Source organism: Microtus pennsylvanicus, chromosome 11 (genome assembly GCF_037038515.1).
Source record: "Microtus pennsylvanicus isolate mMicPen1 chromosome 11, mMicPen1.hap1, whole genome shotgun sequence".
NCBI classification, from domain to species: Eukaryota; Metazoa; Chordata; class Mammalia; order Rodentia; family Cricetidae; genus Microtus; species Microtus pennsylvanicus.
This window is the reverse complement of record NC_134589.1, coordinates 47,406,443-47,421,511: the sequence shown is the minus strand read 5'-3', so window position 1 is coordinate 47,421,511 and position 15,069 is coordinate 47,406,443. Positions and strand designations below refer to the sequence as shown.

The 15,069-nt window shown below is 37.1% G+C and overlaps 2 protein-coding genes across 2 annotated transcripts; both read right to left on the bottom strand.

Annotated features, from left to right (window-relative positions):
* Positions 1–254: 254 nt before the first annotated feature.
* LOC142831936 (olfactory receptor 1468-like) lies at positions 255–1,196 on the bottom strand. Its single transcript, XM_075942357.1, has one exon. It carries the CDS (start codon positions 1,194–1,196, stop codon positions 255–257), a length of 942 nt encoding a protein of 313 aa, XP_075798472.1.
* A 12,298-nt stretch (positions 1,197–13,494) lies between these two features.
* LOC142831935 (olfactory receptor-like protein I9) lies at positions 13,495–14,439 on the bottom strand. The gene has a single exon (XM_075942355.1). It carries the CDS (start codon positions 14,437–14,439, stop codon positions 13,495–13,497), a length of 945 nt encoding a protein of 314 aa, XP_075798470.1.
* Between the last annotated feature and the right edge of the window lie 630 nt (positions 14,440–15,069).

The following is a 15,069-nucleotide window of genomic DNA, read 5'->3' as shown; positions in this document are numbered from 1 at the left end:
CTACTTTGAAAAAAGGCAGTTATATTACTAATGGGTGATCAATTTTAAATATTAAACACTTTATTTTGAGATAGCTTTTTTGTTGGTTGAAATGATTTAACTATTGATCTTAATAATAAATAATAAATATTATACTGAAAATATTATGCATTTAATGGAATCTTGGATGGCAATGAGGAAATCTGGAATAACATCTCCACATTAGTGCAGTCTACTTATTGGGTACAGTTTTCCAAAATTGTCAAGTGCACCTATCAAATACATAAGGGAATTTTCTTCTCACAAAGAACTCTTGTCAATGCCCTCTTTATATCTCTGTTCCTCAGGCTATAGATGAAAGGGTTCAGCATGGGAGTCACCACTGTGTACATCATTGCCATGACTATCTCCTTCACAGTGGAATTATTGGCTGATGGACATAAGTAGAGGCCAATAATTGCTCCATAAAACAGTGAGACCACAGACAGGTGGGAGCCACAGGTGGAGAAGACCTTGCGAATGCCTTGAACAGAAACTTTAAGAATGGAGGAGACAATTTGTGCATATGACACAATGATAAGAAGGAATGGAATGACAATAACAAGCCCTCCCATGATAAATATCACCAACTCATTAACGTGTGTGTCAGAGCAAGACAGTTTCAGCAGAGGAGATATGTCACAGAAAAAGTGGGGGATCACATTGTCCTCACAGAAAGACAATCTGGCCATGAGCAGGGTGTGCAGCATGGCATGGAATGTGGTCAGCACCCAGGACAGCACCACCAGACTCACACAGAGCTTGGGGCTCATGATGCTGGTGTAATGAAGGGGGAAGCAGATGGCCACATAGCGGTCATAGGCCATGACCACTAGGAGGAAACTCTCAAAGTCTGCAAAATACAAGTAAAAGTACAGTTGTGCCAAGCAACCTGTGTAGGAAATGGACGGAACTTGGCTGTGCATGCTTTGTAGCAATTTGGGCATTGTGACAGAGGAAAAGCAGAGGTCAGAGAAGGACAAGTTGCTGAGAAACAAGTACATGGGTGTGTGCAGATGGAAGTCCAGAAGAATGAGGATGATGATGATGAGGTTCCCCAGGACAGTGATGAGGTACATGGCCAGGAACAGGGCATAGAACAGGTGTTGGTGCTCTGGGGGGATGGGCAGGCCCAAGAGGAGGAACCGGGAGATGACAGTTGTGTTCACTTCTGTCATATTCTTTTTCCTGTATTGTTAAGTAAAAATGACATAGTTCCTTAGAAATACAAATTAAAATAAGCAGATATCTGGGCTCTTTTTATATTATTTACTTTAAAACAATTATTCTCATAACCATAATTATAAACTTATAATATCTGTAAACCCTTGTAATATGCTTTAAAAAGCCTCCTTGTATGTTTCAATATTCTATCATTTCCTAAACAGGTTTAGCTATGTTAGTTTCTCCCTTACCTGTCTGAATGACCTTCCTTGGCAGATGAAATTGGTTCCTTCTCTTAGTATCTCTGATACACTGTTGTTTCTCAAGACTCTGAAACTTTATTTTTAATAATTACATATATGTGTGGCATATATATGTATATATATATGTGTTTGTATGTGTGTGTCCCATTGGCTTAAATTGATATCTGAAACTCAGTTGTTAAATTTGTGTCACCTTCAGAACTCCAACCTTTCGCTTAGTTTCTTAGATATGTCACAGGCACATCAAGTACATCAGATCCAAATGAAACCCATGATACCGCTTTGCTCTTTCCCAACTTTCCCATGTCCTGCTCTCAGTTCTGTAAAAGGGACACTGGGTATTCAGTTCTGTAAAGGTGACTGTGGAGAACTGATAAATCCAATATCTGAAATGCCTGAATAGAATAAGAAATGTGTCAGTTCTATTTCTCTTCCTAACAATGTCAATCTAGTAAATCCTGTAGCTCCTCTTCATCCTTCTACTTCATCCATTCATCACCTCAACACCACACTCCTAGACCAGGCTGGCAACTAGATGTTGCCAAGAATGTGTTTACAAGATTATCAATGTTTCAGTCACTAAACTTTGAGTAATTTATGTGATGAATCTCAGGAAATCAATTAAAAGACTTAACATCCTTAACATTTCTCTTGTTCAAGCCAACTTTCAATAATATCCAAAGCTCTTATGTTCACAAATGATGCTTTAATCTGGAGCTGTGGCATACCTGTGTGCTGCTGCAATGTGACTTAAAAGTCACATTTTCTTGTTTCCAGCATTTTTACACTTCCTGTTTCATTTGCCTATAATTTCATCCCCTCTTTAGCCCCTTCACCTATGTTATCCCCATTTATCTTTCATAGATATTATATGACACTTGCTATTCAAAATTTTCCACACAAGATTGAGACCTGTTGCATGCTCTCACATTATTCTATGCTCCTCTCACATGGCTCAATGGCCCTGACCACTGATTCATGTAGGTTCCCCACAAGAACGTGCACTACCTGCAGGAGAGGCTATGTCCTCCTTCATCTTGCAGCACGGCAGCCCGTGGCATAGTACTTGTGTGTGACCAATGTTCATGTTTGTTGGCTGTTTTTCAGTCTGAGACAGACTCCTTAAATGTTAAAGGCTACAGGCCTCTACTAAATTAGAGACAATATCCATACTAAATCTGTAGTGGCACATGCCTTTGGCTCTAGTATTCTGGAGGCAGGTACTGAGCCATGTGGCTAACATAGATAAGAACAATGGGTTAATATAAGCTACAAGAGCTAATAAGAAGCCTGAGCTAATGGGCCAATCAGTTTATATCTAATGTGGACTCTCTGTGTGGTTTTCTTTGGGGCCAAACGGCTGTGGAACCTTGTGGCAGGACAGAAACCCCAACAAGCAGGACCTTATGTTACAGAGAAAAATCATGCTTCAGTGTATAACATTTCATGTCATGATTAACATGTATGGATAGACTAGTCTCTGTTACTGATTTTTGATGAAATACTAATTCTAATGGTACCATGAATATGGTTTTCAATGTCATGAGTATTTAGAATGACTGATTCAAAGTAAAATAGAAGTATTGTCTTAAAATTCTACTTCCCTTGTAAATGAGCGTGACTCATATAGTATAGAAATATATGTGGAGGTCAAATCAGAGACGTTACCTGCAGATGCCGTTCCAAGTAATTCAGAGAGTTTCATATCTTCTTCAGCCATTAAATCAGTATTTCTCTGACCAGAACAGCATATAGCAAATCCCTAGGAAATGGTGTAATTCACATTAAATACAAATCACCTAGAAATATGTGAAAACATGGACTGTGGTTCTGTAGCTCAGATTCTACATAATAAATAAAACACCAGGTGATGATACCTGAGTATTGGAAGAGGCAACACTTACATTATCATGGAAAATACACATTGGTGAGTCCCATCAGGTAAATTTAAATAATCTTTGATGGGAGTCCTGCTTAGTGTTTATTGAAGTGACACAGCAAAGTTAAAAAAATGTCTTTATCATCACAGGGCTATTATGTTGGTAGAGTATAATCTTAGGAGACTAATTATAAAGCTATTAATAAGAGGAACCACAGGGTGAATAAAATATTACAAATGGCCACCATTAATTCAAGTGCCATGGTGTGGCAAAGTCTCCGAAGATGAGAAAGACAAAGAAGGAAAATATTATTTCTGAAAAATCTTCTTACAGAGAGTCATACACTGTAGGATATTAAAACTCTTGTGTTGGAAGGATAGTAAACCATTAGCCCATTTACCCACCTGCCAACACATCAAGAATATCTGTGAGTAATTCACAGTCCCTAATAAAATATCATGCTCTCTCTTTTCACTATGCTTACGGAAAATAATAGTCTCTAGTCAGCACCTAGATCTGTATCACCCTTTTTCCTATCTCTCCTTCTGGTTATCTCTGGGATTAAGATGCTCTGTAACCCAGAGGAATCTAAATCCTGAACAATCATTAGAGTAATTTTCTAGGATCTTTCTAGGACAAATTCTTCCAGAATCTTGTAGGGGTGACTGATTACACTTGTTGATTATGCGTTACTATTCTTAGGGGGAAAGTGAAGAAGAAACATTCATAGGTCAATGCTTATTCATAACTTGTTCAGGGATGAGTTGAAACCCATATTGCTGGAGTCTGAATTTCAAAGAATAATTAAGAGCTAAATTTAATAATTTAGAAGATCCTAAGAATATGAAAATGTTGAGAAGAAACCATTAGTTTCCATTATGGAAACATCACCATGAAAACACATACTTTGAAAACGCTCCTGTCATACATTCTTGAATAAAATGCAACACCGTATAAAAAGGCCTCAAGATATATAGATATTATGCTAACAGGGCCAGAATTTATCACTCAGCTTTGTATACCTGTCCATATATCTTAAAATAGGAATAAAATAATGTTTGATGAATTCCTTAAGATTAAACTTAGCTTTCTTCAGGCTAAGGTACAAGCAGAAGCCTAGATTCTCACTTCTAATCAGTTGTCTTTGACTCTTCATCTCTCTGGAAAAACATTAATTGTATCTGCTACCATTACACCAACCACTCTCTATAACCATGTCAGCATAACCTACTGCCATGTTCTATATCCTTCTCATTGTGACTCATGGCATTGCTGACAGTTGTCATCTCTGCCTCTACTGTCAATCCCCTGTATTTAACAATCCTACTTTTTTACCATGCCCCTGTGACATCATATCATGACTCCATCTAGGTAAGAATTAATTCATTGTGTCATAGACTTTATGATCTAATCACCACTAGAATTGTCACTATCTACGAAGAAGTAGAAACAATCTTCACCTCCTTCCTGATGAGTGTGTCAGGAAATGTAGCACAGAGGGATATATAACTCAGACATAAGTCACAATGAGATGCTGTCGTTTCTAGCAGCATGGAAAGACAGGCACAGTAAGAGGAGTGTCATACGACTTCGTGATTAGCTGAGTTTTAAAAACTTTTTCTTGTAGAAGATTGGGATTGAATAACTTCAGAAGCCATGGGTAGGGGAAGTTGATCAATATATTCTAAGAATACATAAACTAGATTTCAGGTATGCTGCTGAATATTAGAATGACCACAGTCTATAGTTATGTATGGTTTATCTTAAAAGACAAAAAAGAAGGATTTTTGTCAGTTTTCACATGAAGGGATATTTTATATCATAGCCTTGTATATCTTGATTTTAAGCACTACACAATATATTCACAACTTAATGCTTTTGTCAATTCAAAATAAAAATAAAAACTACAACTATTCTTAGAAGGAGACATTCTTTGTAAGGTTACTGTATATATCAATTTATTATAATCTGTGTCCTTTCTAGTGATACCAAAACTAATTTTTATTGCCGTTGACTATCGGGTCTATTTTCAAGGTGATAGAGGTTAATTTAAATATTAACATTCTATTTTATCTCTGATAATTATATTCTACTAAGCCACCAAAATTTGGGGATTGTATGTGTGCCATCAAAAAATACACAGAGAATAGTAACATATTTCAGAACAATTATCAAAGTAAAAGGCAAAATGCAAAATTATATGCATCATGATCTAGTTTTGTAGATAAGGTGCCACTTAAGCAACAGGGTGAAAGGAGATATCATAAATCAAAAAATATACTGGAAGAAATATTATGACTAGAGTCATAAATTACTGGAAGAAATATCATATAGAGTACAGAGTTTAGCAATGTGTAAGTGTGGAATATTGAAATGGCAGTGGGCCCTTAGGCAGAAGCACGCACTGAGGAGACATATGGAATAGTAGGAACCTTGGGTGGAGATTAGCTTCTAATGAAGCTGTGCATTTCAGCAGAATGTCTGAGATGTTGAAAGAGGTGCTGTTATTGCACACTCAGAGAGACAACAAAGGGAACAACTGACCCAAATTTGAAATCCTGGCTCATCATCTGACACTAAGAGATTGGTAAAATGATTACTCCTTTCCTTTTGAAGAAGGAGAACCTGGAAGGACACTGCAGAATCAGGCAGGTTTCTGTGTTACTAAGGCTTACTCATAGACACTGGGTGATGGGTGAAGGTTTTGAAATTCAGTTCTTAGCCAGTAAAACAGTGATATAAAATGAATTACATGCATATATTAGCAAAGGAAAAGACAAAACAGAAGGAAGGAATAGTGGGAAATAAATTTTATGTTTGCCTCCAGCACCTTTTCCTGGTTTTATGTAAATAAGGATGCCTGGTAAAACAATAGGAAAACAATGTAGACTGTCTTAGGATTTTTATGCTGTGAAGAGACACCATGACCACAGCAACTCTTATAAATAAAAACATTCGATAATGGCTGACTTAAAGTTTAAGAGGTTTAGTCTACTATCATCAGGGCAGGCCGTTTTTAAAAACATTTTCAGGATACAAATCTACAATATAAGAATTCAGCATGAAAATTTCACATTTTGTGATGAATTTCAGAAAGAAAATTTTGTTTCTAAAATATGTGGGTAGGTCTGGTGTACAATTTTCTTCCATAATGTTTGTGACTAAAATTAAAAATTTTATGATTCTGTTCTGAGAGTGTCGTGAAAGTTTATGTAGAAAAATGAATAGGATGATTATTTTTGTAAATTATTAAAATATAAAAAGAAGAATGTACTTATTTCAAAATCTCTAGGATTTTGTCTTTGGTCCTGATACTAGGTTTTGAGAAACATCAGTTTTAAGGTTTCTTTGAAGTTTCATTTTAACCTTGTTAATATTTTAGTTAGTACATTTGAATAAAAAACAAACAAAAATGAAAATGAGGACAGATGAGAGAGACACCAGAGAAAGACACATACAGAGACAGACACATACAGAGAAAGATGGAGATACAAAGATACAGACACAGACAGAGAGAGCAGAGACTAAATGAGTCAAATTCAAATGCTTGGATCTTCATCCTGTTGCTGAGGTTTGTAGCATTCAATGTTTACATATTTGAGTGTTACAAAGGGAAGAGACATATAGGGTAAAACCACACTGTTTCTGAAATTCTGCTTGTTCTGTGAATGACGGGGAACTGTGTCTTGTGTAGGAGCAGGTGGAGTAATCAGAAACAAGAGACCTCACCTGGAGTTGTTGCCGCTGATGACTTAATGTCTGTATCTTCGCCAGCAGTGAAAGACACAATTTTAGATCTGGACAGCATATGAAAGTTTTAATGGAAGTGCTTTTAACATTAAATATGTAAGTATCTCTTAATATAATAGGATAGACATGGGAGAAATAGTCCCAGAGTTTCTGAAACAAGTACATGCTTCTTCCTATATTTATAATAATGCATTAAAAATCAATCATCAGGCCCGGCAGTGCTGGAACACACCTTTAATTCCAACACTCGAGAGGCAGAGATAGGGAGATCTCTATGAGCTCACGGCAAACCTGATCTACAAGAGCTAGCACCAGGAATCACATTTATTTTCTCATGTTAATTTCAATGACACTCACTGAACAGAAGCATGAGGAAATTATTTTCGATCTCCAATATTACAGGATACTGTACACCTGACCCACTCACATATTTTTCATGAATCCAAAATTTCCTGCCTCAAATTGATCACAGACACTGTGACGCCTCTGAAGCTCAGATTCTATAGAGCAAATGAGCCCACAGGAGATGCCAATAGTACTGTCCGTGGACTGTACTTAGGAACTATTGCAGTCATTACTATTACACATGTAGGTTTTTTAGCTCTATCAAGTGAATTTAATTATGGTCTTGGATATCTCAACTTGTTCATAGTTTATTAAAGCTCCAAAGATGAAGGTATGTTAAAGAAGATTTAAGTACTACAGAAAGAATACTAAAGCTGGTGTAAGAACAAGCAGGCTGGGCATTGTGAGTCATCCATAATCATAGCTCTTGTGAGGCTGAGGCAATAAGATCACACTGAATTCAAAGCACTCTTAGGCTATAATGTGAGTCCCTTTTTCAAAAACCCAAATGAACAATTTTGCTGCAATGATATGGGCTTTGAGAATTTTGCATAAGGTGTAATTATAGATAAGTCTCTCTTTCTTAAAAAGATAACAAATTGTGTCCATGAAACAAAATATTTCAACAATTGCAAAGTCTTCAGGGGAAGAGATGAATAATTTAGCAAGAAAACTTGTGCTACATAGCATCATTCAACCAATATCCTCAGGCTAGAACTGTAAGGAAATAGCTCATCCTTACCTGCAGTGAACAGGGCAATGCCCAAGCCCTCATAAAAGATACTGCTCTCTTATATTCAGTATAGACACAGATTGTAAAACGTCACACACTCATCCCCTAATCTTCCCCTCTGCTTCTCTCATATCTCCTTGTAGTCATCCCTGAGCCTAAGAGGCTCTTCATCCCAGAGGAGTCCAGTAACTCATTATAAACAGTAATTACCAAGGACCTCTGTAGGACCAGTTTTCCCAGAGTCCTTCAGTGGTGACTGATTATCAGCACCAATCATACTTTACTATACTTGCGGGATGGTGGACTTAGAGAGAAACCCATTAATGGGTGCTTATTTGTTTACTTGTTTAAGTGGCTAAAGCCTATTCTTTGTGCAGTGGGGAGGGGTGTTTGAGGAAGAGAGTTTGAAAACTCCCTAGAAGTAATTAGAGACCACAATGATTGATAAAATGTACATTAGAGATCATGATTTACTAAGGAAGCCACTGTGACATTTAAAGACACACAGTCTGGAAACACTCCCAGTTAGTATGTAGTGTGTTAGTATAATTTTGCCTCCTGTAAATACTTACAACAATAATAAAGAAGAGATCATGAACTTGGGAGGGAAATGGAGAAAGTGGGAGGAGTTCTGCAGGGAGAAGAAAGGCTAGAACTGATATAAATACAGCATTAGTGTATGAAAATTAAACAAAATATTTTAATTAAAATAATGAAAATAAATCTTTAAAAACACAAAGTAAGCAAAAGACAGTAAGATAAATATCGTGTTTTCACTCATTTGTGAATCTTACATTTAATTTTTTATTTTATTAATTTTAGTTATGCATGTGTGTCTCTGTGTGCCCAAGGTCAGAGGTATCATATGTCCCTGGAGCTGGAGGTAAAGGCATTTTGAGCAACTTTGTGTTGATACTTGAGCAAAAGCTCAGGCTCTCTCTGAAATAGTATGTGTTCTTAGCTGCTAAAACATCTCTCTAGGCCTGCTTTTAGGTTATCTATCTATTTGTCTGTCTGTCTAGCTCTTTGCCTGCCTGCACACACACACACACACACACACACACACACACACACACACACACATATATATATATAGAGAGAGAGAGAAATTGATAGATAGATAGATAGATAGATAGATAGATAGATAGATGATAGATAATGACCCTAACTTTGAAACTACAATAGAAAAGTAAATAAAACAATTCAAGCTATAAATAAGCACAAGCTAGGACATTCTGAAATATTTCTATAACACAGGAAATAATTCCAAGAACTAAGCTTCTTCATAACCTGCAGGGTCAAGAGGTAGTCTACAGCATGGGGAAATCGTTTTGAGCATAGAATGTATATCTAGGATATATAAATAACTGAAAGTAACTGAACATCACAAACAACAAATAATCCAATCAGTAACTGGCTAATAAATGAATATTCTATTCTCAACAGAAGAAACATACAGTTGAGAACAAACAGCTGAAAAAGATGTTTTCTGAATCTGGGCCACTTTGTTCAGTTGTTTTAAACTCTGTTCATTTACCTACAAGTTGCATGATTTTATTTTTCTTTTCCTTTTAACCTAACTTTCTTTTATTTATTCTTTGTATCTTTCACATCATTCATCTCAACCTCACTCATTTCCCATTCCTGACAATCCACCCTCTTGCCACTGCAGCCCACCCCCCCAAAAAAATTAAGAGAAAAAGGAAAAAATCTAATTATGTCAGCTAGAGTGTGACACACTTCGTCATGGAGTAAAGTCTCTTGTCCATATATCTTTACTTGCAAGTGTTCATTGCCAAGAGTCATTGATCTGGTTTAAGACTTCTGGTTTCTGCTACACTAGCAATGCCGGGCCCTCACTGTGACTCCTCTTGGTTATTCTGTTGTTGCCATATGTTCTGGAAATCATACAATTTTTGGTATGCAGGAATGTTCCTTTCATGTACTCCTGCAGATGGGATGAATACTGGGGTGGGTCAACCTATCCTAACTCTGGTTCTGGGTCTGATAATTGCGGGGTTGGTCAGCCCAGCAGTCAGCTCTCTCTTATCCTCAACATCAGGGTGAGCTCTGCTTTATTGCCTTGGTGAGTTCACTTTTACAGCAATGAGCAAGGGGCAGGATTTGTTCTCCTGCTTTCATGTCCTCAGGGTCAGTTCAGCCACCATCAAGGCCAGCTCTACTATGTTGCCCAGGTGTGGCATAGGGACCACTCTCCTGAGGACTGCAGCAGATAAGGTGCAGGACTGAATTTCTTGCTCTTCTGACCTCAAGGTCAGCTCTCCCACCTGCCTCAGGCATTGAAGATGGAGGAGGGCATTTCTCACCCTCTTATTCACATGACAGGTGAGTAATGCAGACAGATTTTTCATGCTCACAATATTGGTGCCAGCTTGCCCATACATCTGCCAACAGGTTTGACTCTTGTGCTGCCCAAGTGAGGTGGAGGGCCTGTTTTCCAGAGTGTTGCAACTGGTGGCAGGCAGGAGAAGTTCTCCCACCCTTCTGACTTCAAAGCCACTATTCCTCCTGCCGGAGGCATTGATAGGCAGGGGAAGGGCATCTCTCCCCTGCCCATGCTGCCACATATAAGATGAGTAATGGAAATAGCTCGCCCATGGTAATAAGAGTTCATTTTGCATAACAGCTGAAAAATATTTCATTATGTAAGCTTACCACATTTTCATTGTTCATTTATTAGTTGATGGACATCTAGCACAGTGGTTCTCAACCTGTGGGTTGTGACCCCTTTGTAGTATCAAACGACCCTTTCACAGGGGTTGCATATCAATATTCCATATATCAGATAATTACATTATGAATCATAATAGTAGCAAAGTTGCAATAATGAAGTAGCCATGAAAATAACTTTGTGGTTGGGATAACAACATGAGGGACTGTATTAAAGTGTGGCAGCATTAGGAAGGTTGAGAAGCACTGCTCTAGGATTTGTCCATTTCCTAACTTTGTGAATAGAGCAACAGTGAGCATGGATGACCTGGTATCTCTGTGGTAGGATATAGAGTCCTTTGGCAATACACCCAGGAAATCTTCAAGTGGGCAATACCTATTGTTTTTATTGTTTTATTATTATTAAGTCATTTTATTTTTACATTTGTAATTAAAGTATAATCACAGCACTTCCCCTCCCCTTTCCTTCTTCTAATCTATCACATGTCTTCTCTTTCAAACCAATAGCCTTTTCTCCTTTGTTATGGTTACATTATCTATCTATCAACTATCAATCAATCAGTCTATCTATCTACCTACCTACCTGCCTACCTAAAACTATAAAAATACAACCTGCTGAGCCTATATTTGTTGTTTGTGTGGATGTGGTTTCAGGGCTCATCACTTTGTATTGGAAATCCAATGAGGGCTCATCACTGGGAGAACCTAATTCTCTCTCAGCACCCAATAGCTGCCTGTAGTTTTTAGTTTAGGAGTGGGACCCTATAAGATTTTTCCCCTTCCCCATATTAGCATATTGCCATTGTTCAGGCCTTGTTTAAGTAGACATCTCTAAGAAAAACAGTCGCACAGCAGACTTACTGGCATTCCTACTCTCAGAATCTTCCCGCTCCTCCTTCTGTGATGTTCTCTGAGCACAGGATGCAGTAGCTATGCTGCCAATATATCTATTGAAATGGGGTCCTCACAGTACATTGATCTTTGCATTCTGTGCAGTTGTGGTTCCATAAATATTTTTGATAATTTTTAAATAATGTCACACATGTAATCTTCTTTCTTCTCTAAGATCCCTGCCTTGTCCCTCCTCCCCACAAATCTCTTTTCAATTTCATGACTATTCATTTTGTTTTGTGACACACTGAGAATAATTAGTATGTCCCATGCAACCATGGATCTGGTGCTATATTTTGGAGTCTGATTGGCTCCACTATGAATATGCTACTAAAACAATGCCTACCTGCTCCCAGAGTCTGTTTACAGTTAATAGTTATGAAAAATTAGTAGGGCGCCATAAGCCCCTCAATCTTCTCTGATGTATTTCTTTCTTTCTCTTTTTCTTCTTTTAAAAATATTCATTTTAGGGCTGGAGAGGTGGCTCAGTGGTTAAGAGCTTTGCCTGCTCTTCTAAAAGGTCCTGAGTTCAAGTCCCAGCAACCACAGGTGCTCACAACCATCTGTAATGAGATTTGGTACCCTCTTCTAGCCTACAGGGATACATAAATAAATACATTTTATTTTTAAGAATTATATAAGTTTCTCTACATAAATGAAAATAGTCAACAAAGAGGCAACCTTCAGAATGTGGGAAAACATTATATGATAGGATTTGCTATACATAGTATAAAAAGAACTTTTTGAACTCAGTGAAAGCCATTAACTGTCATTTGATGCAATTCGATTTGGCTCTTTTCACTACTTTTTTTCTTTTTTGTTGGTTTTCCTATCTGTGTTTATCCCCAAATCCTGAAGCTTTTCTCTGTTGTCTCATAGATCCATGTATTATGTGTAACACATAAATTTCTTGGGTATCAGGTTTCTTTTAAATTTTATTATTATATTTTTATTTAAAATAATTTTAAAAGTTAAATATATTTTGATCATTTCCCCCCTCTAGTTCTTCTTCCCTTCCTTACTCACCCAATTTTAGGTTCTTCCTAAAAATAAAATAAAATAAAACAACAAAACCCACTGAAACCATGGAAACAATATAAAACAATGCACAGAATAAGAGAAAACAAAACACCAAAGTGTAACCAAATATTTTTACCTGATTTTGAGAAAATACACCAAGGTGTCCCTGAGTACTGATTAATACCAGGTATAAAAAATGTACAATAATGTCCATAATATACTAAAGGCTTACAAACATTCTAAGAGTCAAGACCAGTTAGAAAATCAATATAGAAAATGAAATAAATACAGAGTCTAGAGAATTAAGTGATACAAATTATCTAATAACATACTGTATAAAGAATATGTGAGCAATTGCTAAAGGTCTGGTAAGTTGAGATATTCTATGATCTCAAGCCAATAGTTAATAATATTTGGATCTGTATAAGCACACAGTAACAGCAGACATTTGGATAAATGAGAAAATCCTGGAATGACCATGAGGAACAGATATGACTTTAAGTCTATGCTGCAATTTTCAGGATCAACTAAACAGGACAATGAGTGCATATTTAGGTCCTCCAAACCTATTTTCCAAATTCAACTACTCATATAAACTCCCTGCAATTTGTGGAGTGAAAGTTATGTAGTGGTAACTTTAAACCGAAGCATTTATAGTGAGTAAAAGTTCTGTAGTAACATCCAATGTTAATATTAATGTTTTCTAGAATAAATCATATAAAAATCTGAAGTGTTGCCATCATAGGAAGGAGGTAATTTGCTTTTTGAAAATTACTCTTTCTAATGCTCCCTTCATGTCTCTGTTTCTCAGGCTATAGATGAAAGGATTCAGCATGGGAGTTACCACTGTATACATCAAAGACATGACAGTTTCCTTCATAGTAGAGTTATTAGCAGAAGGACATAAGTAGAGACCAATGACTGTCCCATAGAATAGCGATACTACAGACAGGTGTGAGCCACAGGTAGAAAAGGCCTTATGGATACCTTGAGAAGAAGGGACCTTGAAGATGGAGAAAACAATTCTTGCATAGGAAACAATGATGAGAAGGAAAGGGAGTACAACTACAGGGCCTCCTAAGATAAATATCACCAATTCATTAGCATGAGTGTCAGAACAAGCCATTTTAAGTAGAGTAGACATATCACAGAAATAGTGAGGTATCACATTGTCCTCACAGAATGACAGTCTAGCCATAAGCAGAGTGTGCAGCATGGCATGGAACGTGGTTAGCACCCAGGACAGCACCACCAGACATATGCAAAGTTTGGGGCTCATGATGTTGGTGTAATGAAGGGGGAAGCAGATGGCCACATAGCGGTCATAGGCCATGGCCACTAGGAGAAAGTTCCCAAGATCTCCAAAATATAGAAAGAAGTATATCTGTGCCAGGCAGCCTGCATAGGGGATGGATGGGTCCTGGCTCTGCATGTTCTGCAGTAATTTGGGCATTGTGACAGAGGAGAAACAGAAATCAGCAAAGGACAAATTGCTGAGAAACAAGTACATGGGTGTGTGCAGATGGGAGTCCAGTAGAATGAGGAGGATGATGATGAAGTTCCCCAGGATGGTGGTGAGGTACATGGTCAGAAACAGGGCATAGAACAGGTGCTGGTGCTCTGGGGGGATGGGCAGGCCCTGGAGCAGAAACTGGTAGATGATAGTTTGGTTTCTTCTAGTCATTTGCTTACTCCAATGCCTTTTTAGAAAAAAAAACATAATAGTTCCACTTAACTTAATTCCAAATGAAGATGAAAACATTTCAATTTCATCAGATGATGAGCAGAAGATGTAATAATTTGACATGCTGTGTAAAACATCATTGCAATAAGTATGCTGTCCAGATCAACATGTCTATATCAATAACTCTTAAGGACTTTTTAAACTTTAACATATTTCATAAGCTGGTCCTTTCTTAAACAGTGTTTTTTCTATTTGATTGTGGCATGAAATTCATTTGTTTCTCTTGAACTTACCTTGTTAGTCATCCTAGACAAATTTAATTGCCTCATATTTTATCATTCTTTTACCATGTGATGATTCTAAGAAAGTTTTCTATTGTCTGTTTGTCTATCTATCTATCTATCTATCTATCTATCTATCTATCTATTTATCTATCTATTTATCTATCTATCTATCTATCTATCTATCTATCTATCTATCTATCTATCTATCTATCTATCATCTATCCATCTCTCCAAAAATGTTATATACACTAAAGTTTTGTATTTCCACTTAAAACCCAGTTGAAGGTATCTTTCCAAACTACAGAATATATATAACATTATTAACTAATTATCTTTTACTGGATTT